Genomic DNA, 22,265 nt, shown 5'->3' with positions numbered 1-22,265 from the left:
TGCTTGATTGCAACAGAGAAAATTGAAGTATAGCTACATAAGTACATAAGTCGCACTGCATGTTCTATGAGATGCACCGACAAGAAATTCAGAGAAAAAAAAACACGTCTTATACACCGGAAAATATGGTACATCGAAAATGAAAGGTTAGGCCACTCCCAGACATGCGTCCTCCAGAAATGTAGGAGTTCAACTGTTTCTTCTACAGCGTACACCTAATATTCTAACTGTGTTGCCAGCAAAGTAGTGTTGTGCCCCAGTAGTAAAACAGTAGCAAACATCTGCTCACACCTGTCAAATGCTGCTTGCAGCTCCTGAGTTAGCAGTTTGGTTTCACGACCTGAGCGCTGTACCAAAATGACTTACTGTTGTAGCGTTAGTCGTGATGCATATTGCTGCATGGCACAGCTCGGCTTTTCCGTCACAGCAGCGTAGTAATCTCAAAAGCGGTTGATGACTTCAGAGTGTTTCTTTTCATTCGGAATGTCGAGCATGCAATGTCTGTGCAAATGTTGTCGCAAATGCTTCATTTCATCGACTAAGCAGCACCTATAGTTGCATGGCAACTGATGAGCAGGCTGTGCGAGAAGTTGTCACGGTAAATACCTTCAGCTTCTCAGACGTGTTTTCTCGAATGTGGTCACGGCAGTCACATGATCATAAATGAAGGCCCCAAAATTTGTAGCTTTTGGGATGAATCAAAATAAATATTTTTACCAGCAAGTTTTCTTCTGGCTTTAATCAGATGATTTCAAAAATGCAAACCCTACTTACATAGGTTGCAGCACATATGTTTTTTGTCGTCTTGTGACGCTGCACATTTTGTCTCTCTAGGTTGCTTCTTTAGTTTCACATGCCATTTCTAGTAGTAATTAGCCAGCTGTATGTATAATTTCTTTGGGGACACACATGCGTCTTTACAGTTGATTTTACTTGGCCTGGGAAATTCAAATGTAGTTACATTTGCGACATAGTAGTCTTGTTTATAAACAGCTTGGCACTGCAAATTTCTCCTGTACTGCATTCTATGTACATGTGGTGCAACCTCTCTTGTTGCTTGATCTGTCAGTTTGTGTAATATAGTACAACAGTGTGATTATTTGGTCTTGATGGCTGTGATGGCATTTATACTGAATGCTTTTGTTCTTCCCATTTCAAAAGGGAATAGCAATGACATGGCAGTAGTCAATCCAGGAGGAGCTGCTGGTAGGTTTGTGCAGATTGACGGTTTTGGTGGTGGTTGTGCTGTGCATTGAAATGTGTTCTTGTTGTGCCAGGTGATTTGCCAAATAAGATTGGTGTGCCTGCTGCTTGTGATGTAAAAAAGCATGTTTCTGGTTCTTCTTTCTTCACTGCACAAACAGGCTGAGAGTTAGTGCAAAGACTGTTCCTTTGTCTTCTCACTAAATTTCACCGCGTGTGTGCTTATTTTAGTGACCATCATTTACGGCTAACAATTAGTGTGTGAGCACCTGATGCAAACTGCGATGTGTGTGGTATGTTGCAGAGCCTTTCCGCATCCCTCAACAACACGAGGAAGGAGGTGTCATCGCCTCTGGCTGCACGGAGTGATCGCGTACCAGTAAGTTGTGAGCCTGTGTCTTCTCACTAAATTGCACTGTGTGTATGCTTGTTTTAGTGACCATCATTTATGGCTAACAATTAGTGTGTGAGCACCTGATACAAGCTGCGATGTGTGTGGTATGTTACAGAGCCTTTCTGCATCCCTCAACAACACGAGGAAGGAGGTGTCATTGCCTCTGGCTGCACGGAGTGATCACGCACCAGTAAGTTGTGAGCCTTTGTCTTCTCACTAAATTGCACCGCGTGTATGCATATTTTAGTGACCATCATTTACGGCTAACAATTAGTGTGTGAGCACCTGATACAAGCTGCGATGTGTGTGGTATGTTACAGAGCCTTTCCGCATCCCTCAACAACACGAGGAAGGAGGTGTCATCGCCTCTGGCTGCACGGAGTGATCACGTACCGGTAAGTTGTGAGCCTTTGTCTTCTCACTAAATTGCACCGCGTGTATGCTTATTTTAGTGACCATCATTTACGGCTAACAATTAGTGTGTGAGCACCTGATACAAGCTGCGATGTGTGTGGTATGTTACAGAGCCTTTCTCCATCCCTCAACAACACGAGGAAGGAGGTGTCATCGCCTCTGGCTGCACGGAGTGATCACGTACCAGTAAGTTGTGAGCTTCTGCTTTTTAAAAGCAGTTGGTTTAGCAGGCTTTGAATTGCTCCTTCCGATTTGCATCTATGACGTTTATAGGCTTAATCCAACTGTCTCTGTCACAGGTCGGCAAAATAAGTGGATACTCGCTCATTCTCAATAACAATACGCACTCACTCTCGCTCTCACTTGCCCACTCACTAACACTTACTCGTGTTCACGCTTGCTTTTATTCACTGGCACCCTTTTGATGCTTCCACTCAAGTCCACTCACACCAGCACTTCCTCAAGTTCGTACTCTCTTCCACTCAAACTCAGTGTCGCTGACTTTCGTTGGTACTCATGTTTTCGTGCACTCAGTCCTTTTCTTGACTCATGTCTACTCAACCTCACCACTACTCACACCGTTCATACTCCTGTTCTGTCACGCTTTTTGTCACTCACTTGCACTCTGCCACGTCAGTGAAATCAGTGTGGAACGAGTGGCAATCAATGTGCTCGTAAGTGCGTGAGCATGCCATTCCATGGCCTTTATACTTTATGGAATTGTGTGCAGGACATCACTTCTAAGAGCCCATCTACTGGTACCAGCCTGGCACCTGTTGAAACAGTGCAGGTAAGTTATGGCTAAAACCAAGCACTGCGACACAAACTGGTGCAACGAAACAATAGTAACAATTTTCTTTTTTTTTTTATAAGAAAATCCACACGGTGTTGATTGTCATGCAACCATGAATGTGTAGGTTTCTGTTAAAAAAAGTTGCATCTGCCTGGAAATTAAAAGCAGCCTCCACAAAAATTGTAAGCTGTGCTTTTTAAGGCAGCGGGCATTGACTCGGGATGTCAGCCAGTATCTGAGTTGTAGTAAGTATGCAGCCTGTTCTTACCTATTCAAAGCAGAAGCCTGCATTCTTTTCGCCAATGGTGAATGATCAAAGCACGACTGGAAGGCAGCGCAGTGGCCTGTTCAGCAAAAGGCAAAAGGAATCATCGAAGGTGCTTATGCACGTGAAGATGACATCTGTGCAATCATCCCCCCCCCCCCCCCTCTAATCATGCCATGGTGGTATTGGGGAGGGGGGGGGATGCTAGCGTCTCTAGATGACTGTAGCTGCTGGTGTTATTTTTTCTTATTCTAGTGTACGTGAGATGGCTAAATAGCATATATATATATATATATATATATATATATATATATATTTTTTCTTTTTCAGAAACCATCTGAAAGATCAACCACACCTGTCTCCACTCAGGTAAGTTGTAGGCCTGTTCGTCTGCTCCTGAAGGTGTACAACAGTAAATGAAGCATATCAACAGTACCAGTTGGTTAAACTTAAAATTAATATAGCTTCATTTCAGTTCCTGCTTCTTTTTCCCATTTCATGTTTTGCCTATCGCTAATCTGGTTGCCAGCATTGGCTCTGGGATGGAAAGTTCGATTCGCTTTGGGGCCCTAAAATTGGTGTTCTATAGTCTGAAAATACGATACAAATACGGCAGTCGCAGAGGACAGATTGCGCACGACTTTACAAGTACGAGATGGCTTTATATTTTACCATTTATTCATGGTGCAGTTTAGAATGCCCAGTGATTACGTACTGCCATTGCTTGGTTTTTACCCACCTTGCTTACTCTGCATATGTAGGAATTAAAATTTATGTTACTTTCCAAAACAATGGTCTGATTATAGACTTACCAGGCTTATTTTGCATGAACAATTGTCACCATCCAGGGTTCCACAATCAATTTTTGAGGGTTCAAGTGATAATGTAAGTCCGCAAAAATGCAATGTTCTAATACAAACAATCAATTTAATTCATTTCTCTTACAAAAAAAACAGCCAGGCAAAAAACAATAATTCCAGTTGAATTAACATTAGCTTGCTATTTTTGTAAGTGTCCCTCAGCGTATCATGTTATGTAGTAATGCACACATACACACGTATATGTGCGTATTACATATGTACATGTGTATTGTTTCTCACAATATTTTTTTTATTTAATGTCCATGCCTTGTTCTTTTCTTTGTTCTTTCCGATTTTCTTCTGATACCTGTTCAATGAGGCCCTGTTGATACTACTGACATTCTTCGCAGATTTGCGAAGTTTTGTATACACTCACACCTCGATATAACGAACCTCGATTTAACGAAATTCGTGATGTAACAAACTATTTTTATTTACCCATCTTAGTCCTATTGAAATAACGAAACCTTAATATAACGAGGTTTGACTGTATTGGTGATGCCTATTTGATCCTATACGAAGGCTGGTTTGATTTGGGTTGGTTCGATGACCTTTATTTAGGAATCTGACATGTTCATTCCAGAAAATTGGCCAAGAATGGGCACATACTGAGTGGCTGAATCAAAGACAATAAAGTAAAGCAAAAAATCTGTTAAATATACCTAATCATTCCATTAACATACCAGTGTGCTTGAGAGTTGCCTGTGAGCTGACATGATATGTTGGGTATTTATGTGCAGGGGTGCAACAGCTGCGTGCATTGCGCAATTTTGATACAATTTCGTATTTTTGCGCCGGGCTGCGCCAACATCGGGATATTTGTTGAAATTTCGCCATGCTGCTCCAAAACGGCCGACGAGCTGCTCTCGGTTATGCTAGTTTTAGCGGGAAACAAAGGCCGCGTTGGCAATCTGCAGCTTGGACATTGCCATGCAATCCAAACCGATCCTGTAGTGCAGACGAGATCCAAACACATGCCCAGACGAGACGTTGGCATGTTTGGTGGGGTGGGCGCCGAAGAATATTTTTGCTGCTGGTTGCAGTGTGGCGCATTGTATATGCAGTAAAATTTCGCGGAGACATGGAGTGTGCGTTGCTTGCAGTAACGAAAGCAGTTCACCATTGCCGCATTGAATCAACAAGATCCTCGCCGTATCCGTGCACGTGGTCACGAGCGGAGCGGGTACGAATACACCACGGGAAACTTGCTTATACGGTACAGCAAGCGACCCGGCACTGACAGCGTGAGCTTTGTAGGCTGGCTATGCAATGCACAAAACTAGCAAGGGTTTGGTTATATACGGCAACAGGCACTGCTTTGCAATGAAATGGTGCCATTTTCGCTGCACACGCACACAGAAAGAGAGATACAGTTGACTCTCGTTACAAGGGACCGTGATAATACGACAAAAAAATGTCCGTTTTATTCGAAGTTCGTAATATCGGAAGTCGTAAGTTTTCGAAACTGAAGGCCACCGCTGAAACGCCACAAGATTGTCAGAGTCGCTGCCTGTTTCGACTACCGTCAGAACGTCTCGACACATCGTCAGAAAGAAAAACGAAACGGAACCACTCACGCAGACGTGCACGTTCCACCTGTTTGATGAAAAAGTTGCGTGCAGTCCACTGCTGGGGCGCGGTCGAGGTCGCTGTTTGGAGCGCGCGTTCAATTTTGCGGGGTGCGGCCTAGGTCAACCGTTCACGGCGAAACTGAACGCGCGCTCCGAACAACGATCTCCGATCGCGCCCCTGCCCTCAATGATCCTAATGTGAATTGCCGTATATACTGTACTTTCCCGTGTATAAGACGGGTTTTTTTTTTTTTCTGAATTTTTCGTCGGTGCATCTCATAGAACGCACCCTTATGTACATTCACCCCCCTCCCCCCGGAAAAACTGCCATCAAAATGGGATTTGATGTTATGGCCACGTACGCGAGGTGCGCTGGTTGACTTAATTGCTGCGCGTGTTCTGTGCACGCTATCGAGGTGCCACGTTCTTCTCGTGATCAAGTTCCTGAGTGCTGTGCGAGGACGGGGTAGCAACGCAAGTGGCGACGGCAGGCCGACCGTGACTCGACCGACCCCGAAATCATCGCATCTGCAGATCGCTGTCAAGATACGGCGCACGCTGCTGCGCAAACTACGCAGTTGCTACCAGAGTATACAAGCCGCCCCTCCCTTCCTCCCGCGCTGCCTTCCCGCTTTCCTCCCTTGTGCGCGATTTGGCTCATCGTTGCATGCTTTCACTCGTACATAAAGCTACATACGACTCGTGGGGACGATGTTATCTCCCCTGGACTTCGCGGCAACCACGACGGAAAAATGCGCCTGGAGTGGAAATATGTGGCACCCATACGCTTGCGTGGCCTGCATTCACGGAGTGAAACATCACTGTATTTTTTTTTAAATCGCTTACTGAACGAACAGGTGCGTCTTATACACCGGTGCGACTTATTTGCATTTTTTTTTCCGGAAAAACTGCCGTTTTGATGGGGCTGCGTCTTATACAAAGGTGCGAGTTATAGCCCGGAAAATGTGGTAGTAGTTTTATCAGCCGTTTAAACTAGAGTGTACTAGACAATGGTTGAGTGGGCCGAATGGTGCTCTCCCACTGAGGCGCCGCGTGTGGAAAAATTGTGCGACGGCGCTGCAAGCGAACTGGATTGGGGCAATGACGCGCTCCGCGGCATATTCAACGTTCGCTGCGGGCTCCGAGGCTGATTGAGCATGGTACACTCTTAAAATAGTGCTTTATTTCAACTGCAAATTTATGTTTAGACCATTTTGCCAAACATATATATTTGAGGCATGGATTATACAACGCGACGTCTTCAATTTTGCTGGCGTTGTCAAGCGCATCGTCTGCGCGCGGACGCTGGTGGACGTCCAGTTTTTCTCGCAGAAAGTCTGTGCAGTAAATGTTTTTAATGTTTTAGATGCTTTGGTGTGCCCATGACTCTTGACGGCCGGTACCAAATGTAGATTTAGCCAGGTTAACTGCTATTTTTACCACTGTCTTCTAAAGGTAACTGGTATCTCCGCACCATGAAGGCTACTTAAGAAAATTTTATTATTGATATCGTGTCATTTTACGCGTGCTTCTTGTTGGTGGATATTGATCAGGGACAATGATCGAAGAAAACAGTATTAGAGTGAAATAAGCCAGGTTTATTAACTGCGTGGCGCGAAGAATGACCATATCGATGTAGGGGAAAAAATAAATACTCTAAATGCACTAATTGAAAAAGTGAGAACTCCCGACTGGGGGGGGGGGGGGGGGGGGGAATAAGTGCACATGTTTGCAGTGACACGCTTATTAGTGAATACTGCACATAAAACTCTCATTCGCAGAAATAATATCCATAGCAGGCAAAACCACGGTGAGTGACCGATGCAATTGAGAACTGTTATTCCGAATGATTGTGCTGTCGGAGAGGCGTGGCTGTTGCGCAGAAGCGCAGTTCCTGAGAGAATGAATTAATGCACGGGTGCTAAGTCCTGCTTAACAAGTTACTACCTATCATTCAATATAAAGACGCAGTTTTGGGGCAGCCTGTAAATTTGCTAACTTGATTCAGACAAGGAAAACCTTTTTTTGACAGCCTCACCATGTTTGCAACCCATTAAAATTGGGAGCCTCATGTGGTACCACACTTATCTTCTTCAACGAACGCAACAGATCTGCACATATCTCTACATGCATGTGAGACATGCCGTTCCTTTCATTGTTTCATTATGGTTGTTTGATAGTGCACTGGCTAACTGACAGCAGCCGTTTATAATATAAAAGCTTCTGAGTTGAGCGGTCATACAGTTGGGAACGGCGCTACATTTATGTAAGAAATATAGGATAAGCGTAACATGTTTTTCTCGGAAATCAGACCCGAGAATAATTTATTTTCTTCACACCCATAGAAAAAAGCCGAAGAACGCAGCCACTTGCTTTTCTCTTTTTTAATTTGAACAAATTCTTAAGTTAAGACTGCGATTACACTCACGCTGTGCTACAAATACTGCTCCATATGTTCCAGGAGAGATTTTCGGTCTGATAGCATTCCACATATTTCTTCAGACCACAAAGAACTAATGAGTTCTACTGTTGGGTAGTAGAGGCCACCCCTATCTTGGTGGAAAATCAACCTATCCATAGCAGAGTTTCCCTTTGGCTTCTTAATTAACTAAAGCCACACAGTTTGCACACGCAATTTTTTCACTAACTACGCAAGATATTTAAGACAGAAGAGCCAGGGAGCTTCTTGCACTGGCTTGACATGCAAAAGGGCACGCAGCAATACCGTGTGGCTGGGTTTCAACTGCGGTTATTAGGCCGAGCAATGAAGCGGCAAGACGCACGATAAAAAGTAGCACGTCGGGCGCCGAGAAAAACTCAAGACCTAGAACGTTAATCCTCACTCCGAATGGGCTACCACAGAGACTGCGCGCGCACTGGCGGTGCCGGTGGGACGCACGATAGGGTCAGAACATAGTGCCACTGCGCGGCAGCGGCGCGCGTAAACAGGAGAGGGTTCAGCGGGGGCTTCGGCGCTGACGTGCCAGGCATCCTAGTAAAGGAGGCGTTGCACTCGTGTACAGTGCCTTGGATTTTGAAGTACTCCAGGTAGTCAAAATTAATCCAGATTTTTCACTATAGCGTCCCTAATAACCTGCTGTGAAGTTTTGAGATATTAAGCTCTATAATTTACCCGTGATGTGCTTCTTGGAAGGCTTCGCACATGAGCAAGTGAAATGATTTCGGAAATACAATGCATTCTTCTGTTGACTTTTTTTTTTTAAACATTTGTTGTTGCTGAGTGATGCTGGCTTGAAGTGATGCTAAGCAGGCCTTTTCTTTTTTGCCTCTTTGTGCAGCCACAGGTATCTTCACAAGGCACTCAACACCAGGAGCTGCCCCTTTTTGAGGATAGAAATGGCCAGGTGAAGTGATACTAAAACTTACTTGAATCCTATTTTCACTATTACAGTTGTCTGTTGATTAAGAATGAGGCCCCGCTTACTAACTAAACAAGCACGGTGTAACGTGCGCACAGGTAAACACGAACCCGTCTCGCTCGACGACTGTGGAAATTCGCTCTCAAAACGCTGGAGTGAGGAGGCGCAGGCAGCAAGCGTGCTGTCTCTCGCTTAAAGCACAGTGCATACGAAGCTACCGGTGCTAGTTGCACTTTGTCTGCAGTTCGCGTTGAAGATAAGCGGGCGCACACTTTTTCCACATCGCAAATCGCTTTCAAGATACGGCGGCCTCCGCTGAAGTAAACGCCTCCCTTTCTCGCCTCCCCCGCTGTGCCTAGTGCGGAAGCGCGCTTCCGCCCCCTTCTCCTTCGCGCGCGCGAGATTGAGTCGGCTGACCCCCGCAAGCTTTCACTCGCGCACACAGCGTACGGCGTGCGGTGACGATGTTGCCGTGTTTGGACTTTACACGGAACCTCAATGCGACGTCCACGGTGACGGCACAAATGCGCTTTGCAATAAAATGTGCTTCTGCACGGTTACTACTTGAATTGGATCCGACGGCAACAGCGAATTCGCACCCCCTACTGGCAGCTTCTCCGCGTTACCGGGAACTTATCTCGAAGGTCATGCTTTTCGTTTTTGTTTTAGACCTGCCATTCTTATGTACGTCAACATGTTGCTTAAGTTTTTAATTTTTCTTTTTTTTTTTTCTTTTCTTCTTCCTCCACTTCTATGTTAGTTTTACCTAGTTTCACTATATTACTTACTGCCAATACGCTGTTGTCTATTAATATCGTTATTTACTTATATCTGTATCATTATTTATCATTTTTGCAATTGTACTCATTTAGCTACCATTCTTGCCATTGCAACTTTTATGTTAACCATGAACAGGAGGTGCCAATTAAGTTTTTACTATGGGACCTCCTTCTGTATACCTCTATCTGTAAAAGCTTTTTGTGAAATATTAAAAAAAGTTGTCGCAGTTTCACCTGAAAGGCGAAGCATCAATTGCGATAGCAAACTTGTAGAGAGCTATACGGAGTAATGATATTAGCTTTATCAGCTGTATAAACTTGGACATGCAGCAACATCGGCAACACGCAGAACTGTTGAAGACGCCATCGGCGTTTTGCCCGCGTTCGCTCAAAATGCGTGCGGCGTTGGTGACTGTTGCCGGAGCCTCTGATATAAATAGGCACTGCGTGCCGCAGCTAAACGTCACCTCCCTTCCCTCCCCCTCCCCCACGGCCTCTCGCTCGTCGAAAGAAGGCGCGTTTGCTCTACATACATGGTGATTGTGAAGGAGAACAGAGACGCCTACTTTTGCAGCCCTTAAGCGAGCACGGCGCAGAACGCGCGTTTGTTCTCCGCCGTGCGTTCACTCCCCGTGAAAGACGCGCCCCTCGCGCCCTTTCACTCGCACATACAGCGTTCGGCGCGCGGCGACGATTTCATCTCCAAATGACGTCATACGGAACCTCACGGCGACGGCTACGGCGACGGCGACGCCGACGGCAGAAATCTGCTTTTGAGTGTCCATATAATTGCTATCGCAATAAAAGTTTGATTGCTTGATTGATTGATTGATTTGTGCGCGGGAATCGGCAACAGCTGTCCGAGCAGGAAATACATCATGGTGGCCGTGTTTTAAGTTTACTATCACTAGCGACTGTCGTCCGGGTGTCGCAACTCGAAAATCGAACGTCTGTGCACATGAGATTTTGCTGATTTTGTGCCTGTGCGTGTAGAACAAGAAAGAAATATAGTACGCTCTAACCGTTTGGTGGGCAATGAGCGATTACGGCTTAAAGGGCAGCTGAAGGACTTTTCGCAAAAAGTGAGCTTTCAACGAATTATTATAGTTTTTCACCCCCTGAATACGAAAATCATAGTTTAACAAGCGAGAAGTCACCGCTAGTTGCTTTAATTTAGCAAAAACAAGCCACAGCGTCTGCAGGAGATGCCGCAGGCCGTTTCACGGGCTCTGATGGCAAAGACGATCGTGACGTCATAATAGGTATTCGAATAGAGCACTCACGTGACCCCTGTATTGATGTCATCCTCGCGCCCGGTCTTTCACCACTGCGCTCGGCGCACGAAGGCGGTGGAGCTTCAGCAAAAATTCAAACCGCGATTGCGGCGCTGCTATGCGCATAATCGAGAAAATATTAGCAGCAATTCGAATGTACTGTGTCAGCCTTCCAAACCCCCGTAAATCTTCCAATCCTAAAAGCTTTTCAGCTTCCCTTTAAGCCGTCGTCAAATATGTGGGGTTTAATGGGGGCTGGGTGGGGGAATCTTCGCAGGTACGTAGGTAGTAACGAGGTTTGACTAACTAAAAAAAAGCTAATTAAAAAGCTTTTCTTTGAAATGTAGCGCATACTAAGTGGCGCATTTATTTATTTAAAATACTCTCAGTGCCTACTGGCATTACAAGAGGAGTGGGTGAGTTCCATTATACAATATAAAGATTGTCGAATTCAACAATTCTCATGCAAAAGAACTAGTTGCTCCATATGCGGGGGAGAAGGTGCTCCCTTCTACAGATTACAATGTCACCCGCTGTCGAGAACAGTCTTTCACTTGTTTTGGTTGCTGGCACTGAAAGGTACCTGCGGGCTACCCTTACAAGGGACGAGTGAAGGTGGCTGCTCTTCCACCATTCGAGAGTGGTTCTCACAAGGAAGGAGGGGAGCTCGCAGATAGCTCTCAGCGTCATCTTTCTCGGAACATGCACAACAAATGGCGCAAATTGCAAATGTAGCCTTTAGGGCTTAGTGGCTTAGCTTTTCTTGGAGTTTTTCGTTTTTCTTTCTCACTTGTCTCACTCCCTTTCTCCAAGGAGTGCTTTGCGTTAGGAAGTGCGCTTTTTTTTGTGTGTGTGCTTCTTTTTCTTTGGTGTTCCACAGATGCCCTGCCAGGACTACAAGCACCGCTACACAGACACCAGTGTTGGCAGTCACTCCAAAAGTTTGTCTTAACAAAAGAGTATATGCAAAGCAGTTCATATTAAACGAATTTCTTTTTTACAGTGATTCTGTGGAAAAGCAACGAAGTTCCCATATATTTCGGTATACCCGAGAATTCGGCTTAACTGAATTCATCTTAACGGAAGTTACTGTACTTGAGTTTTGCCATCATGGAAGACATGAAATTGCTTACCAAATCGTGTATGTCAAGGGTGGGACTGCCGAAAGTATTTTTGGAGCAAGTAAAATTGTGTTTTGGAGCAGCTTGGAGCAGACAAAATTTCATTTGGGAGCAGTTTGGTGCAGGCCAATGTGAATTTTGATGGAATAATGGAATATGGCAGCATACTTCGAAACCACAATGAAACAGAGGGTAAACCAGCAAAAAGCATGTAGTAGAACCACGCTTTGTAGCTATAGCGTGCTAGAATATAGAAGAGTGGGTCAAGTGGCGGCACGGCGTTTGTTTTCCTGTAAAGCTCAAAACATCGGTGGGACTACAATCGAACTATATATTCCCGCACTGACGCTCATGGTGATAGCGGAAATGTTCTGAAATTATGCGGTCCAATCGACACGCTAACATAATTTCTGGATCACCATATGTCACCGCAGACCCAGAGAACCGCAGTTGGTATTCACGACTCCAGCCATTCATGCAACACCTAGCGGCGAGCGCCGGAAACCTCGTACGGAGCATCAGAGCAGACGCTCCGTCCGTAGCCTTCGCACTGCGAGCGGGTGCGCGCCACCATCAACAAAACTCTGCACAGCCATGGAATTATGCTGCGTTTTGCAGTTTTGCGGCGTCGAAGAGCCTCATTGATTGCGAATCTTATCATAAGCTGCGACAACGGTAATTGTTATGTTCTCAACATCTTGCTCGAGAAAGTTTTCATTTTTTTTTTCAGGCGAGGGTTGGTTTGTTGTTTGTGTCAAGAGAATGCGATACTGTTGCTTGTACTATGTTTGCAGTAAAGCGCTACAGTGAACTTCAGGAAGTTTGTGTTGAGGTTGTTACTGCCATCGTGATAACGTTCAGCTTATGCGTGCTGCAACAAGCAGTTTCATGTGATAGCCGGCGTGGTAATGCAGTTTATGATGCAAATGTCGCCACGGTACTCGAGCTTTCCTTCATTAAAGCTGTTATATATATACATATAGGATACATATAGGATACACAACGTGGAACTACCGAGTATGGTACTCCTGGGTAATGTCGGTAAATCGTTCTATGTAAGCACATGTACACGTCAGCATGCAAAATAACTATGGGGTGGCATAGCGGTACGCCTTCCTTGCTACCTGGACACGCTATCCATGTAACTAGTGCAAATTAGTAGGTGCTCATTTGAAAATGCGTAATTATCAAAGCAATTGTATCTCTTATCAGTGTCTGAAGGAAATTGGCAGTTCAGAGGCGAACACAGTTCTGGCCACTTAAAGTGCAGGATATGTAAATTATAGAATAACATGAAAAATAATTTGATCCATAATGCAGTAGCTTAGTTAACATTAATTTACACAGAAACATTTGTTTTATTTCATTAGTTTACACAGCAACCATAAGCGACATGTTCGTAGACAGTGGCGAGTAATCAATCATGGTCAGGCCACGCAGCACAAGCCATACATGTCCATGGTGTGCAAATGTGTTTTTATTGTAGTAAGCAGATCTTTCGGTTTCTTATTCATCGTATTGTTCTCTACGAGACAAACAATGCACCAACTACTGGAATAACTACAGCTAAGCGAAGCAACAGTCACGGTGCGCAAATCTTGAATGTAAAATAGATAACAAGAACGCAAAAGTAGCGAGAAAGGTTCAGCCACAGATTTGTAGTGCATACTCGCGATAAAGTGCAAAGCTTGATTTTAGGTCCGCTTGCTCTCTGGACTGAAAAGAGCGTGCAGAGTTTGCGCCTTCCCCGAACGAAAATGTGTTAAGGCAACAACAATGAGAAAGTGCGCGCCGGCCGCGCATTTATCCGCATGTACACCGGTAACAGCTGATCGAGCAAGTAGGTGCGCTGCTGTGGGCCATGTTAAACGTACCAAACTGAGCAGGTTGTAATATTTCATCAATCCTGGCGAGACCAGCGTGACGTATCCAACTTCGCCGGCCGCTGTCTCGCACGCTCGAAACACCGGACTATCTATCCGCGCCTTAACAGTGACTCAAAGCAGCAGAAACGTGCTTGTATTTTTCCGACCATCCAACAGTGCACGAGTACTTCGGTTCCACGACCAATGGGTTCAAGAATACATTGGTGATTTTCATCAGAATCTCGCGCGGGTCCGCTGTCACGCCAGATGTTTGCACACACCGTGCGACCACTTCAGCCTCATTACCCACTGTGCCTTTCTCAGATCGGCTAAAATGATTTGGTCGGCGTAAGTATGGGGGCTAGAAGGGGCAGTGTGACGGGCAAGGGCCAGAAGGTGCACATACGTGCGATGAAACATGGCGGCAGGTCGAGGTGGCGCTGCGCGCGTCGGGAGCGCGTGCAGCGGTGTTGGTAGAGCGTGGCTGAGGGCTAAGTATACATATATATTTTTTGCATATTCGTTCGTTATGCGGCATGCATTTGTTGCACGCGAAACTTCCCATATATGTTGCAACTGAGCAATTTTATTGAGTTGCCAGTCTCTGCGCGAGATATGCTATACGTACGGCAAATGGGTAGTTGACAGTGGCCCGTGTTATGTAAATTTGTGCTAGAAGTTCGTCCCGGATACGAAGTGCTCCTCAACTTATTTTATTCTTGTTCCCTAGTTACGCCATGCACTCAGTAAAGAAAAACAAGCGCCGGTTCGCGCGGAAACTATACTTTTGCGTGTCACAAGGCTACAACACTGGTCATTCTACTACCACTAAGTATATTGAACAAGTGTTTCTGGAAATGTAAAAAGAAGTTTGTACGGTGCATCCAGCTGGTTCTTCAGAAACATTTTATTTTTCACATGCTCATGCATCAGTTCAGCACGACCAGAAAAAGTTCAACACAGTTCGAAAGAATGCACTAAAACAAATCAATCAGCACAGCTGAGAATTGTAAGTGAAAGTACAATTCGAGTTCCCCATGTTGGTTCAGCAGCTTTCATTGCGCAGCTACCAGACGGCGGCAAGTGTTGGCACGCCTTGCAAGGCGTTTAACTGAAACGCCATGCTTCCGTCGTGATTGCTGAATTTGCAAGATCTTTCGTAGGTACTTGCAGTGCATGCAAGGGCCCTTACTTTCGCACGTAAGGCTGCACTCAGGCAAAAAGTACAAGCCGGCAAAATACTCATATTTTCCTACTGCGTTTGGTTTCGTACCACAGCCAGCACATAAAACCAGAGAATGTTCCCTGTTCAGCACCAACTGTGCCTCATCTGGTGAGGAAACATTGTGTTTTAGGTGCAGCTTGCCCCTAAGAAAAACAGAACAACTGACTGTTCCTACTTGCTCAACGGCCTGTTCAAACTTCACCAATTTCGGCAGCAGTAGGTGATCCAACTCGGCACCCTCTAACTCGCAAAGGCCGAAAGTAACGGTCCCTGGTTCAGTGGAAAACGATAGTTTGTTCCAGCTTGTGTTAGGAAGTCTGATGTTGCGGCACACGTATTCCGTACTGACTTCACTCTGCGGCTCCACTTCTATCGTGTCAGTATGTACAGCTTCGATAAACTCCGATTCTGCAGCATGTTGTGCTTCTATTACTTGTTCACTTTCTTCCGGCGCCTGCTGCTTTACAGTAGTCTTTTTTCTTTTAGTCGGGGGCTCACCTTGTTCACACAGGTTTCTCTCCTTCCTTCTAGTCGGCGTTTTCTTTGTGAGGTATTTTGGTGCATCCGGGAAGATTGTAGGAACGGCGTCCTCTGTTAGCAGCGGCCGATCGCGTGGAATTTCAACCATCTCACCATTGATAACATGACGATAAGTCCTCTGTATAAACGTTGCCTCGAAGTGACGTTCACAAACGACGCAGTCGTTGGTTAGTTCCTTATCGCCCCGTTTTATATTACGGGCCCACCGCTCCCGTTTCAATGCATCCTTGGGAGCTCGAAACGACGACACCCTTGCCAGACATGACTTGTACCCACTTTTACAACCGGGCACAAAACACGTACCTGCTTTCGCTGGCATAGTAATAGTGTGTCGCTATCCGGAATCATTCACATGGTGCGCGTCCAGGAGTCACATAAACACAGTTGCACGTGTGGAAGTTTGCGCACAGTGCCAAATCCACGTGGCTGTAGCAGCTGTAGCAATGGCTGTAGCAGCGAAGATCTCGCGCGCTCCCGACGACAGCCGCGCCCCTAGCGGCGTAAAAAATGTCATCGAGTTTTGTGCGCATCTCTCCCATGGTGCGCATATGGCGACCGCCACACTGCCCCTTCTAGCCACCATAGCGTAAGCTACTCGCTTTCCTTCCACAAAACAGCGCAAACCGGCATCACACTGCACGAAAATCATCAAACTACTGTGTACTGTACATCAAACAGCGGTTTCGGCGACGCGGGGACCTCCGTATAACCGCCATGTTGCACAGTGTAGCCAGACACGGCCAATTTTCGCAGCGCCCCCTGCAGTTCATTTGAGTTGCGAATAGTCAATCAATCAATCATTTTATTTGAGCATCAATGAAAATCAATGGCACTTGGTGGGTACAGACAAAAAGCCATTAATCAGGCTTGACAGGGTCTGTACTGCTGGACTTGGCAAATAAGGCACATGATTATACAGTTTATACTGTACATACTATATCATACATCATAATAACTGAAAATCCATGCGCCATAATAAGCATTGTATTTCTTCCTCTCTATTTCTAGCGGACTGGGTATTAATATGCAGTACAGAAAATGAATATTTTTTACGTGATAACCTGCGAATGTTTGAAACTGACAAAAGGCGGTTTTTCATGTTCACTTGTTGAAATGGTTTACACGTGCTTGCTTACTCTAACTTATCTAGGTCACTGAGCTTCGTGACGCGAAGCACATGTGACGACTCATTTTTCCTAGCTAAGATTTTGCCCTCTTTCGTCCAGCAGAAACGCCAGTTCTTCTCATTTTTCTTTGGCTACTGTTTTTCCAAGTAGCGCTTTCAATATAGGGCAAAAATGCTCATTTATGTAGATAGGCTGGCAATCCTGGTGTCCGATGTCGGCAGTGGTTACGAGTTTTTTTCGTGACTTTTCAAGCAGAGCATTCTGTTTTGAGCGGCTATGGAACTGGACAACGATGTTATGTCTTGAGGCGTCCCGTGTTGGTACACGGTGGCAAACTTCAATGTCGCTTTCTGATACCGGTTCGTCCACTGCATTACCAATAGCTGCAAGCACGCTCTTGAGTTTTTCATTCTGTGTCGTAGGAACACCCTTAATCTCAATGTTCTTATTTCTTGAGTATTGTTCTAGTTGGGTGACTCTAAGTTCATTCTCAGTCACTTTGTCTCTTAGCAACGCGCATTCATTCGTGAGGGAGCTGTTGACTGCCTTCAGTTGGCGTTTTCAGTTTCAACTTTTTTCAGTTAGGTTTGCCATGTCTTCAAAAGCTTTATTCATGAAATCAAGAGATGCCTTGATCTGGTGATGCTCTTTCCGCAGTTCCCTCTCAAGCGACTGGCGCATTTCAGTCAAGTCATGTCTTAGCTCCTTCACAAGTTTGCCCACTTCAGTGCGGGACAAGCTCATGGCAAAGGACAGCACAGAACACTTTTGATGGCAGTAGCAGCAACAGTGAAAAAAATTAATGCACTAATAAATTGCGGTTACAAGAGAATTTAAGACCTGCGATCAGTAGAAAGATGATTATAACGTAAAACTATTACAATCTGTGTTTATTGCGATATCAATTATTATGTACACTTCAGGCGCATTTCTGCCGTCGTCGTCGCCGTGACGTTCCGTATGAAGTCCAGGGGCGATAACATCATCGCCGCGCGCCGTATGCTGTATGTGCGAGGGTGAGCCGACGATGACGGCTCAGTCTTGCGCGCGCGAGGGAGGAAGCGCACCGTCTTGTCGTGCGGTGCAATGGAAGCAATCTGCGATGGAGACAGAGTGCGAGTGCTCATAGCTTTGTGCGCGCTGTGTTTTTGCAACTTAGTTGAAGTAAGAGGCAGCACGACGGTCAATTTGCTCGCTGCTGCTGCGCGCTTCCTCACTCGAGCATTTAGACAACCAGATTCTGCGATCATCGTGTGAGACGTGTTTATGTTTGCTTGTGTTCGCGTGACCACCATTCTTGTTAATTTAGCTACTCAGCGAATGTTTACAAGTTTATACGGCCAATAAAACTACTATCCTTACCTAGTATTGACACATTTCGCGGAGCAGTTTGTTCTAGAGAAACGAGATGGTGCTTACGGCGGCATGCCATATGTCTCCTCAGCGACCGTGCATGAATACGAAACCATTACCGCTTCTACCTTGCTTCTGTGCGATCAACTGTTGGAAATGCAACTGAGTTTTCGCTAATGCACTGTATTCCATTCATGCTGGTTTGAATCATGAGGATTGAAGACGTGTGCACTTAGTTGGCTGCAAAAATAGCGACTGGCATGTTAAGGAATAGAATGAATCTGTGTGGCCAAGTTCGCGAACCGCTGCTGCAACTGTCCGAATGTGTTACCGGCACTTCGTGATGTACGGCTTTCCTCGAGGATACAGAAACTTTCTCATCCGCCAGCCTTGTTTTGCTAACCTTCAAATAAAGGGCTTCATCCCCAGAACGTCGGCAAGAGTGAGTACCACTCGTAAAAGAATGACAAAGGGAGTAGCGCTGCTTCCTGTCATAGTATGTTGCGTGCACAGTATCTACACACATCTACCCCAACCAGCACGGAAACTTACACCCACTGTATCGCCAACGTGTTGATAATAAGTGAATGGGCGCACACTTGAATACATGCGCACTATATACGCACAATAAGTGACGGTACTACACCAACAGCGCACGAATAGTCGAAGCTGAATGTTTCGTGACAGTCCACAAGAGTAAGCGAGTTACTAGCTATAATACCAATTTGCTACAAGGTATTACAATGTGCAAAACAGCTACGCTTCAAGCCTTCTGCACAGCAAGAACAAATCTACCGGAACTGAGCACACCTGCGAGCGATTAGGCAGAAAATCAGATAGTGGCCGCACCGAGGAACTTCACTGAGTCAGAAACTGACAAGCCACTGCTTCAAAGTATTTGCCGAATAAAGAGCAAAGAGCAAAACACACTAATCCTGACTGAATTCATGAGCAGAAATTTTGGATAGCTTGGAATACATATTAAGCCCCGCTTTTAGAACGAGCACCATATAAGCTGCTTCATGTAGTGCAACCAGTCACCGTCTATGATATCTCCCAAAACAGGTTTGCTAAGCCGCACCGGCGTCATACACATCCATTGTAAACACGGAGTCAGTTGAGACAAGCAATGGACACGTCGCCACGTGATCAAACATGACAGCGCCCACGGGATCGCCACGAAAAGAGTCAACAGCTGTCTGCTGATTTGCAATCAGAATCGATGCTTAGCCTTTCGGGTGAAACTGCGTTTTTTTCATTTCAAATCCACAATTGGCCCTTCGCCATATGTCCAAATGTCTGAGGCCTCACCGACATGGGCATAAAAACAGATTGGAATATTTTTACAGTATACTGGCCCTGGTATACTGGCCCTGGGTATAGAGACGGCCACTTGCTGAACCTGCGGCAGCGTGCGCTTCCCTAATATCTAGTTGGCTAGCAGTGCCCTAAGCCTGCTTCTCGTTATTTTGTGCCTCAGCTAGGGGGTGCCGCGCCGCTCGGCCCACTCACCCGTATTCTAAATTCTAAACACTCTAAATACAGCCGCCCTGGTCGTTCCGACAGCAGTGACAACAGCTGAGAGTGGCCGCGTGCGCGCCGGCTACTTGCGGGAAGCGCCGAAAAGTCCAGTGTTAAAAGCATGAAAATCACGAGAAACTGTGTGGAAAGCACCGTCGTGCGGTCTGCGGAATGTGAATGGCCGCACTGTTTTTCGGAGAAGGATTCCCGTCACTGTTCGCGGCCACTGCCGGAGCACACATGCCGAAGTCGTTCCGGCGCAGTGTGGCGCACTTTCGGTCAATTTTCCATGTCTGGCACAGTTTGGCGCAGGAATCTGCGTTTGTATCAAAATGGCGCAATTGGTGCAGGAGTACCACCCCTGGTATGTGTAAATGAAACCTAAGACATGTCCCTGTATGCTAACCATGAACTTTTGTTTTCATGCAGGTCCACCTCGGAGATGGCCTGTTTGTGTCTTCCGAGCAGTGGGCAATGCTGATGCGCTTGCCAAGGGACTCCCTCTTCTGTAAAGAGGGAATCCGATGCCTGTGGACAGCGGATGACCTTCAAGACCGCAGTGTAACGGGCCTGGTTTGCCGACGCTTTATTAGAGCGGAAGTGCCGAGAACTGCCAAAAGGCCTCTGACACCAGTGAAGTTACGAGCACTAGGAAGTAAGTATCTGCTCTCGCATCTCTTCTTGCACACATGTAAATTATAACTGTTATAATTATAATTTATGTCATAATGATAAAATTATGACTATTGTTGTTGCTCTGCAGGGGCGTACGACCACTACATTGCGCATCACCCTGCAGACAACGCAACACCGTATCAGCGGGGGAAGAAGATGAACTGTTATTTGGCCGAATTCCTGCAGACCTATCGACGCAGGTAGACTGTGATGATGCTAGCACATGGTGCAGAGTCTAACTTCGACTTGACGTATCAGCTCGAACTGGTCAACCGAGCGAGAAGGGCAGCTGCAGAGCAGAAGGGCTATCTATGCTTGCTTCGCTCACGTGCGCTTCTGTATAAAGTTTATTCTCTCTCTTTCTCCAGTGTGCGATAGCGTGAATTATTTGTGAGATTGTCACAGCACACACTTTCTGATAAGCCTCGGAATTTTTGGATTGCGTAGTCAAACCCAACTATGTCAAACCCGTTTACGTTTAATAATTCTATATATATTGAACACTTTCTAACAATGTAAGGTGTTAGAAATATATAGCATGAGAATATATAGCAAAAAAAAATTACATTGAACGAAAGCAGCCACTGCCAATATATCGAACTTCAAGCACTGTGAAACTGCCCTGGAAGATGGTTAAAGAAGGGGTTTAGCCTGCTGTGCCTGTGCGGCTCTACTGCACCACGACACCATGTGGCGGGTACTCACCTACAAAAATGAACCTGACCTGCCCTGCAACACTCGCACAGCCAATCAGTTTCATGTCTTTCGTGCATGTTTGAGACTTGTGAAGATTCAAGCCATCATTTCACTGTGTTTTCCCACAAAGTGCCTTTCTTTTTGTGTGATGGCTAGCGCCAAGCGGTGGTATCTGCCATTACCGTGAAGTTCAAAATTATAGAGTTGTGCGTGGAGAGAAACAGAATCTGTCATCGCTGCAGCATCTAGTCTGAGATTAAATAAGGAAACAATCCAAACATGTTTGTCTTGTCAGTTTCTGCATTCCCAATGACTGTAATGAAAAGTGTTCTGGCAGGCTCTACGAAGTTTGGAGTGAGTTGTGAGCCTTTCATATCTGCAGCTCTTCCAAATTTTCTGTAAAATGTACAAATTTGGACCAGTCTTATGACTTTATGAATGCCAACTCAATTTTTACAGAAAATTGGTTTTATTAGCGAAAAATGTTTGAAATTCCTAATAAAGCCGCACTGTTGCTTGGTGAGCGGGGGCGCCACTTATGTAGGGTGCCGCGATAGAGATAGTGGTGTGCGCCGTAACCTTCATTGTTTGCAGAGTAAGGTCAGCATTTTTCACTCTGTGACGTTGCCCGGCTTGGTGCACGTCGTCGGGACGTCCCATGACCCGACCACCACCCGATGTAACTGGTTGTCGTTATTCTCAACATAGTGACCCACCCTATATAAGTGGTGCCCCCAGAGACGACGGTGATTTCGGGTTGATGCGGCAGGCACAGTTTCTGAATAAAAGGCTGTAGCCTGTCATCTTTCCTGTTGCCTTCGTTAGGCCTTTTTTTGTGGGTATGCCCCGTTTTGTTGGCCTCACTTTCTTTTTGTGCGACCAGCTGTTGCATCCGGCACTCCGGTGTTGCGCGGCCGTAGCGGCTGCGAAGTGTGATAGTGTGCTTGAAGCCTCGTCAGTACTTCAAAGTGTGTTCATACTCCTCGACAGAATTCAAGTGTCAGCGTCAAGCATCAACCAGTCAGCAGTCGAAATAAGCTAGAGACGTTTAGAGTATTGATGGAAAACCACAGGAAAGAGCTTAATAGAAGCGGATCTGTTACAGTACAAGGTAGATACACGAAGGTGTGTAGATGTATATATATATATATATATATGAAAGCCTTGTATATACAAGCAAGTGAAAACAACATTACAAGATGTATACAA

At 45.7% G+C, this 22,265-nt stretch overlaps 1 protein-coding gene across 15 annotated transcripts in view; it reads left to right on the top strand.

Annotated features, from left to right (window-relative positions):
* The window catches only part of LOC119453828 (uncharacterized), a 48,660-nt gene that overhangs the window by 17,160 nt on the left and 9,235 nt on the right, over positions 1-22,265 (top strand). The window contains exons 5-13 of one of the 15 annotated variants that reach the window (XM_037715870.2): positions 1,508-1,582; positions 1,713-1,787; positions 1,918-1,992; positions 2,123-2,197; positions 2,742-2,801; positions 3,400-3,438; positions 8,800-8,865; positions 20,115-20,340; positions 20,449-20,560. In XM_037715870.2, the coding sequence (XP_037571798.1) occupies positions 1,508-1,582; positions 1,713-1,787; positions 1,918-1,992; positions 2,123-2,197; positions 2,742-2,801; positions 3,400-3,438; positions 8,800-8,865; positions 20,115-20,340; positions 20,449-20,560 (803 nt within the window). Of the gene's footprint in view, positions 1-1,507; positions 1,583-1,712; positions 1,788-1,917; positions 1,993-2,122; positions 2,198-2,741; positions 2,802-3,399; positions 3,439-8,799; positions 8,866-20,114; positions 20,341-20,448; positions 20,736-22,265 lie in introns of those variants that run through there. The other 14 variants (XM_049668566.1, XM_049668568.1, XM_049668570.1 and 11 more) reach the window with 14 other exon arrangements.

The sequence above is a fragment of the Dermacentor silvarum genome, chromosome 5 (genome assembly GCF_013339745.2).
Source record: "Dermacentor silvarum isolate Dsil-2018 chromosome 5, BIME_Dsil_1.4, whole genome shotgun sequence".
In the NCBI taxonomy this organism is placed as follows: domain Eukaryota; kingdom Metazoa; phylum Arthropoda; class Arachnida; order Ixodida; family Ixodidae; genus Dermacentor; species Dermacentor silvarum.
The sequence above is the reverse complement of the archived record's forward strand: the minus strand, read 5'-3'. Positions and strand labels throughout refer to the sequence as shown.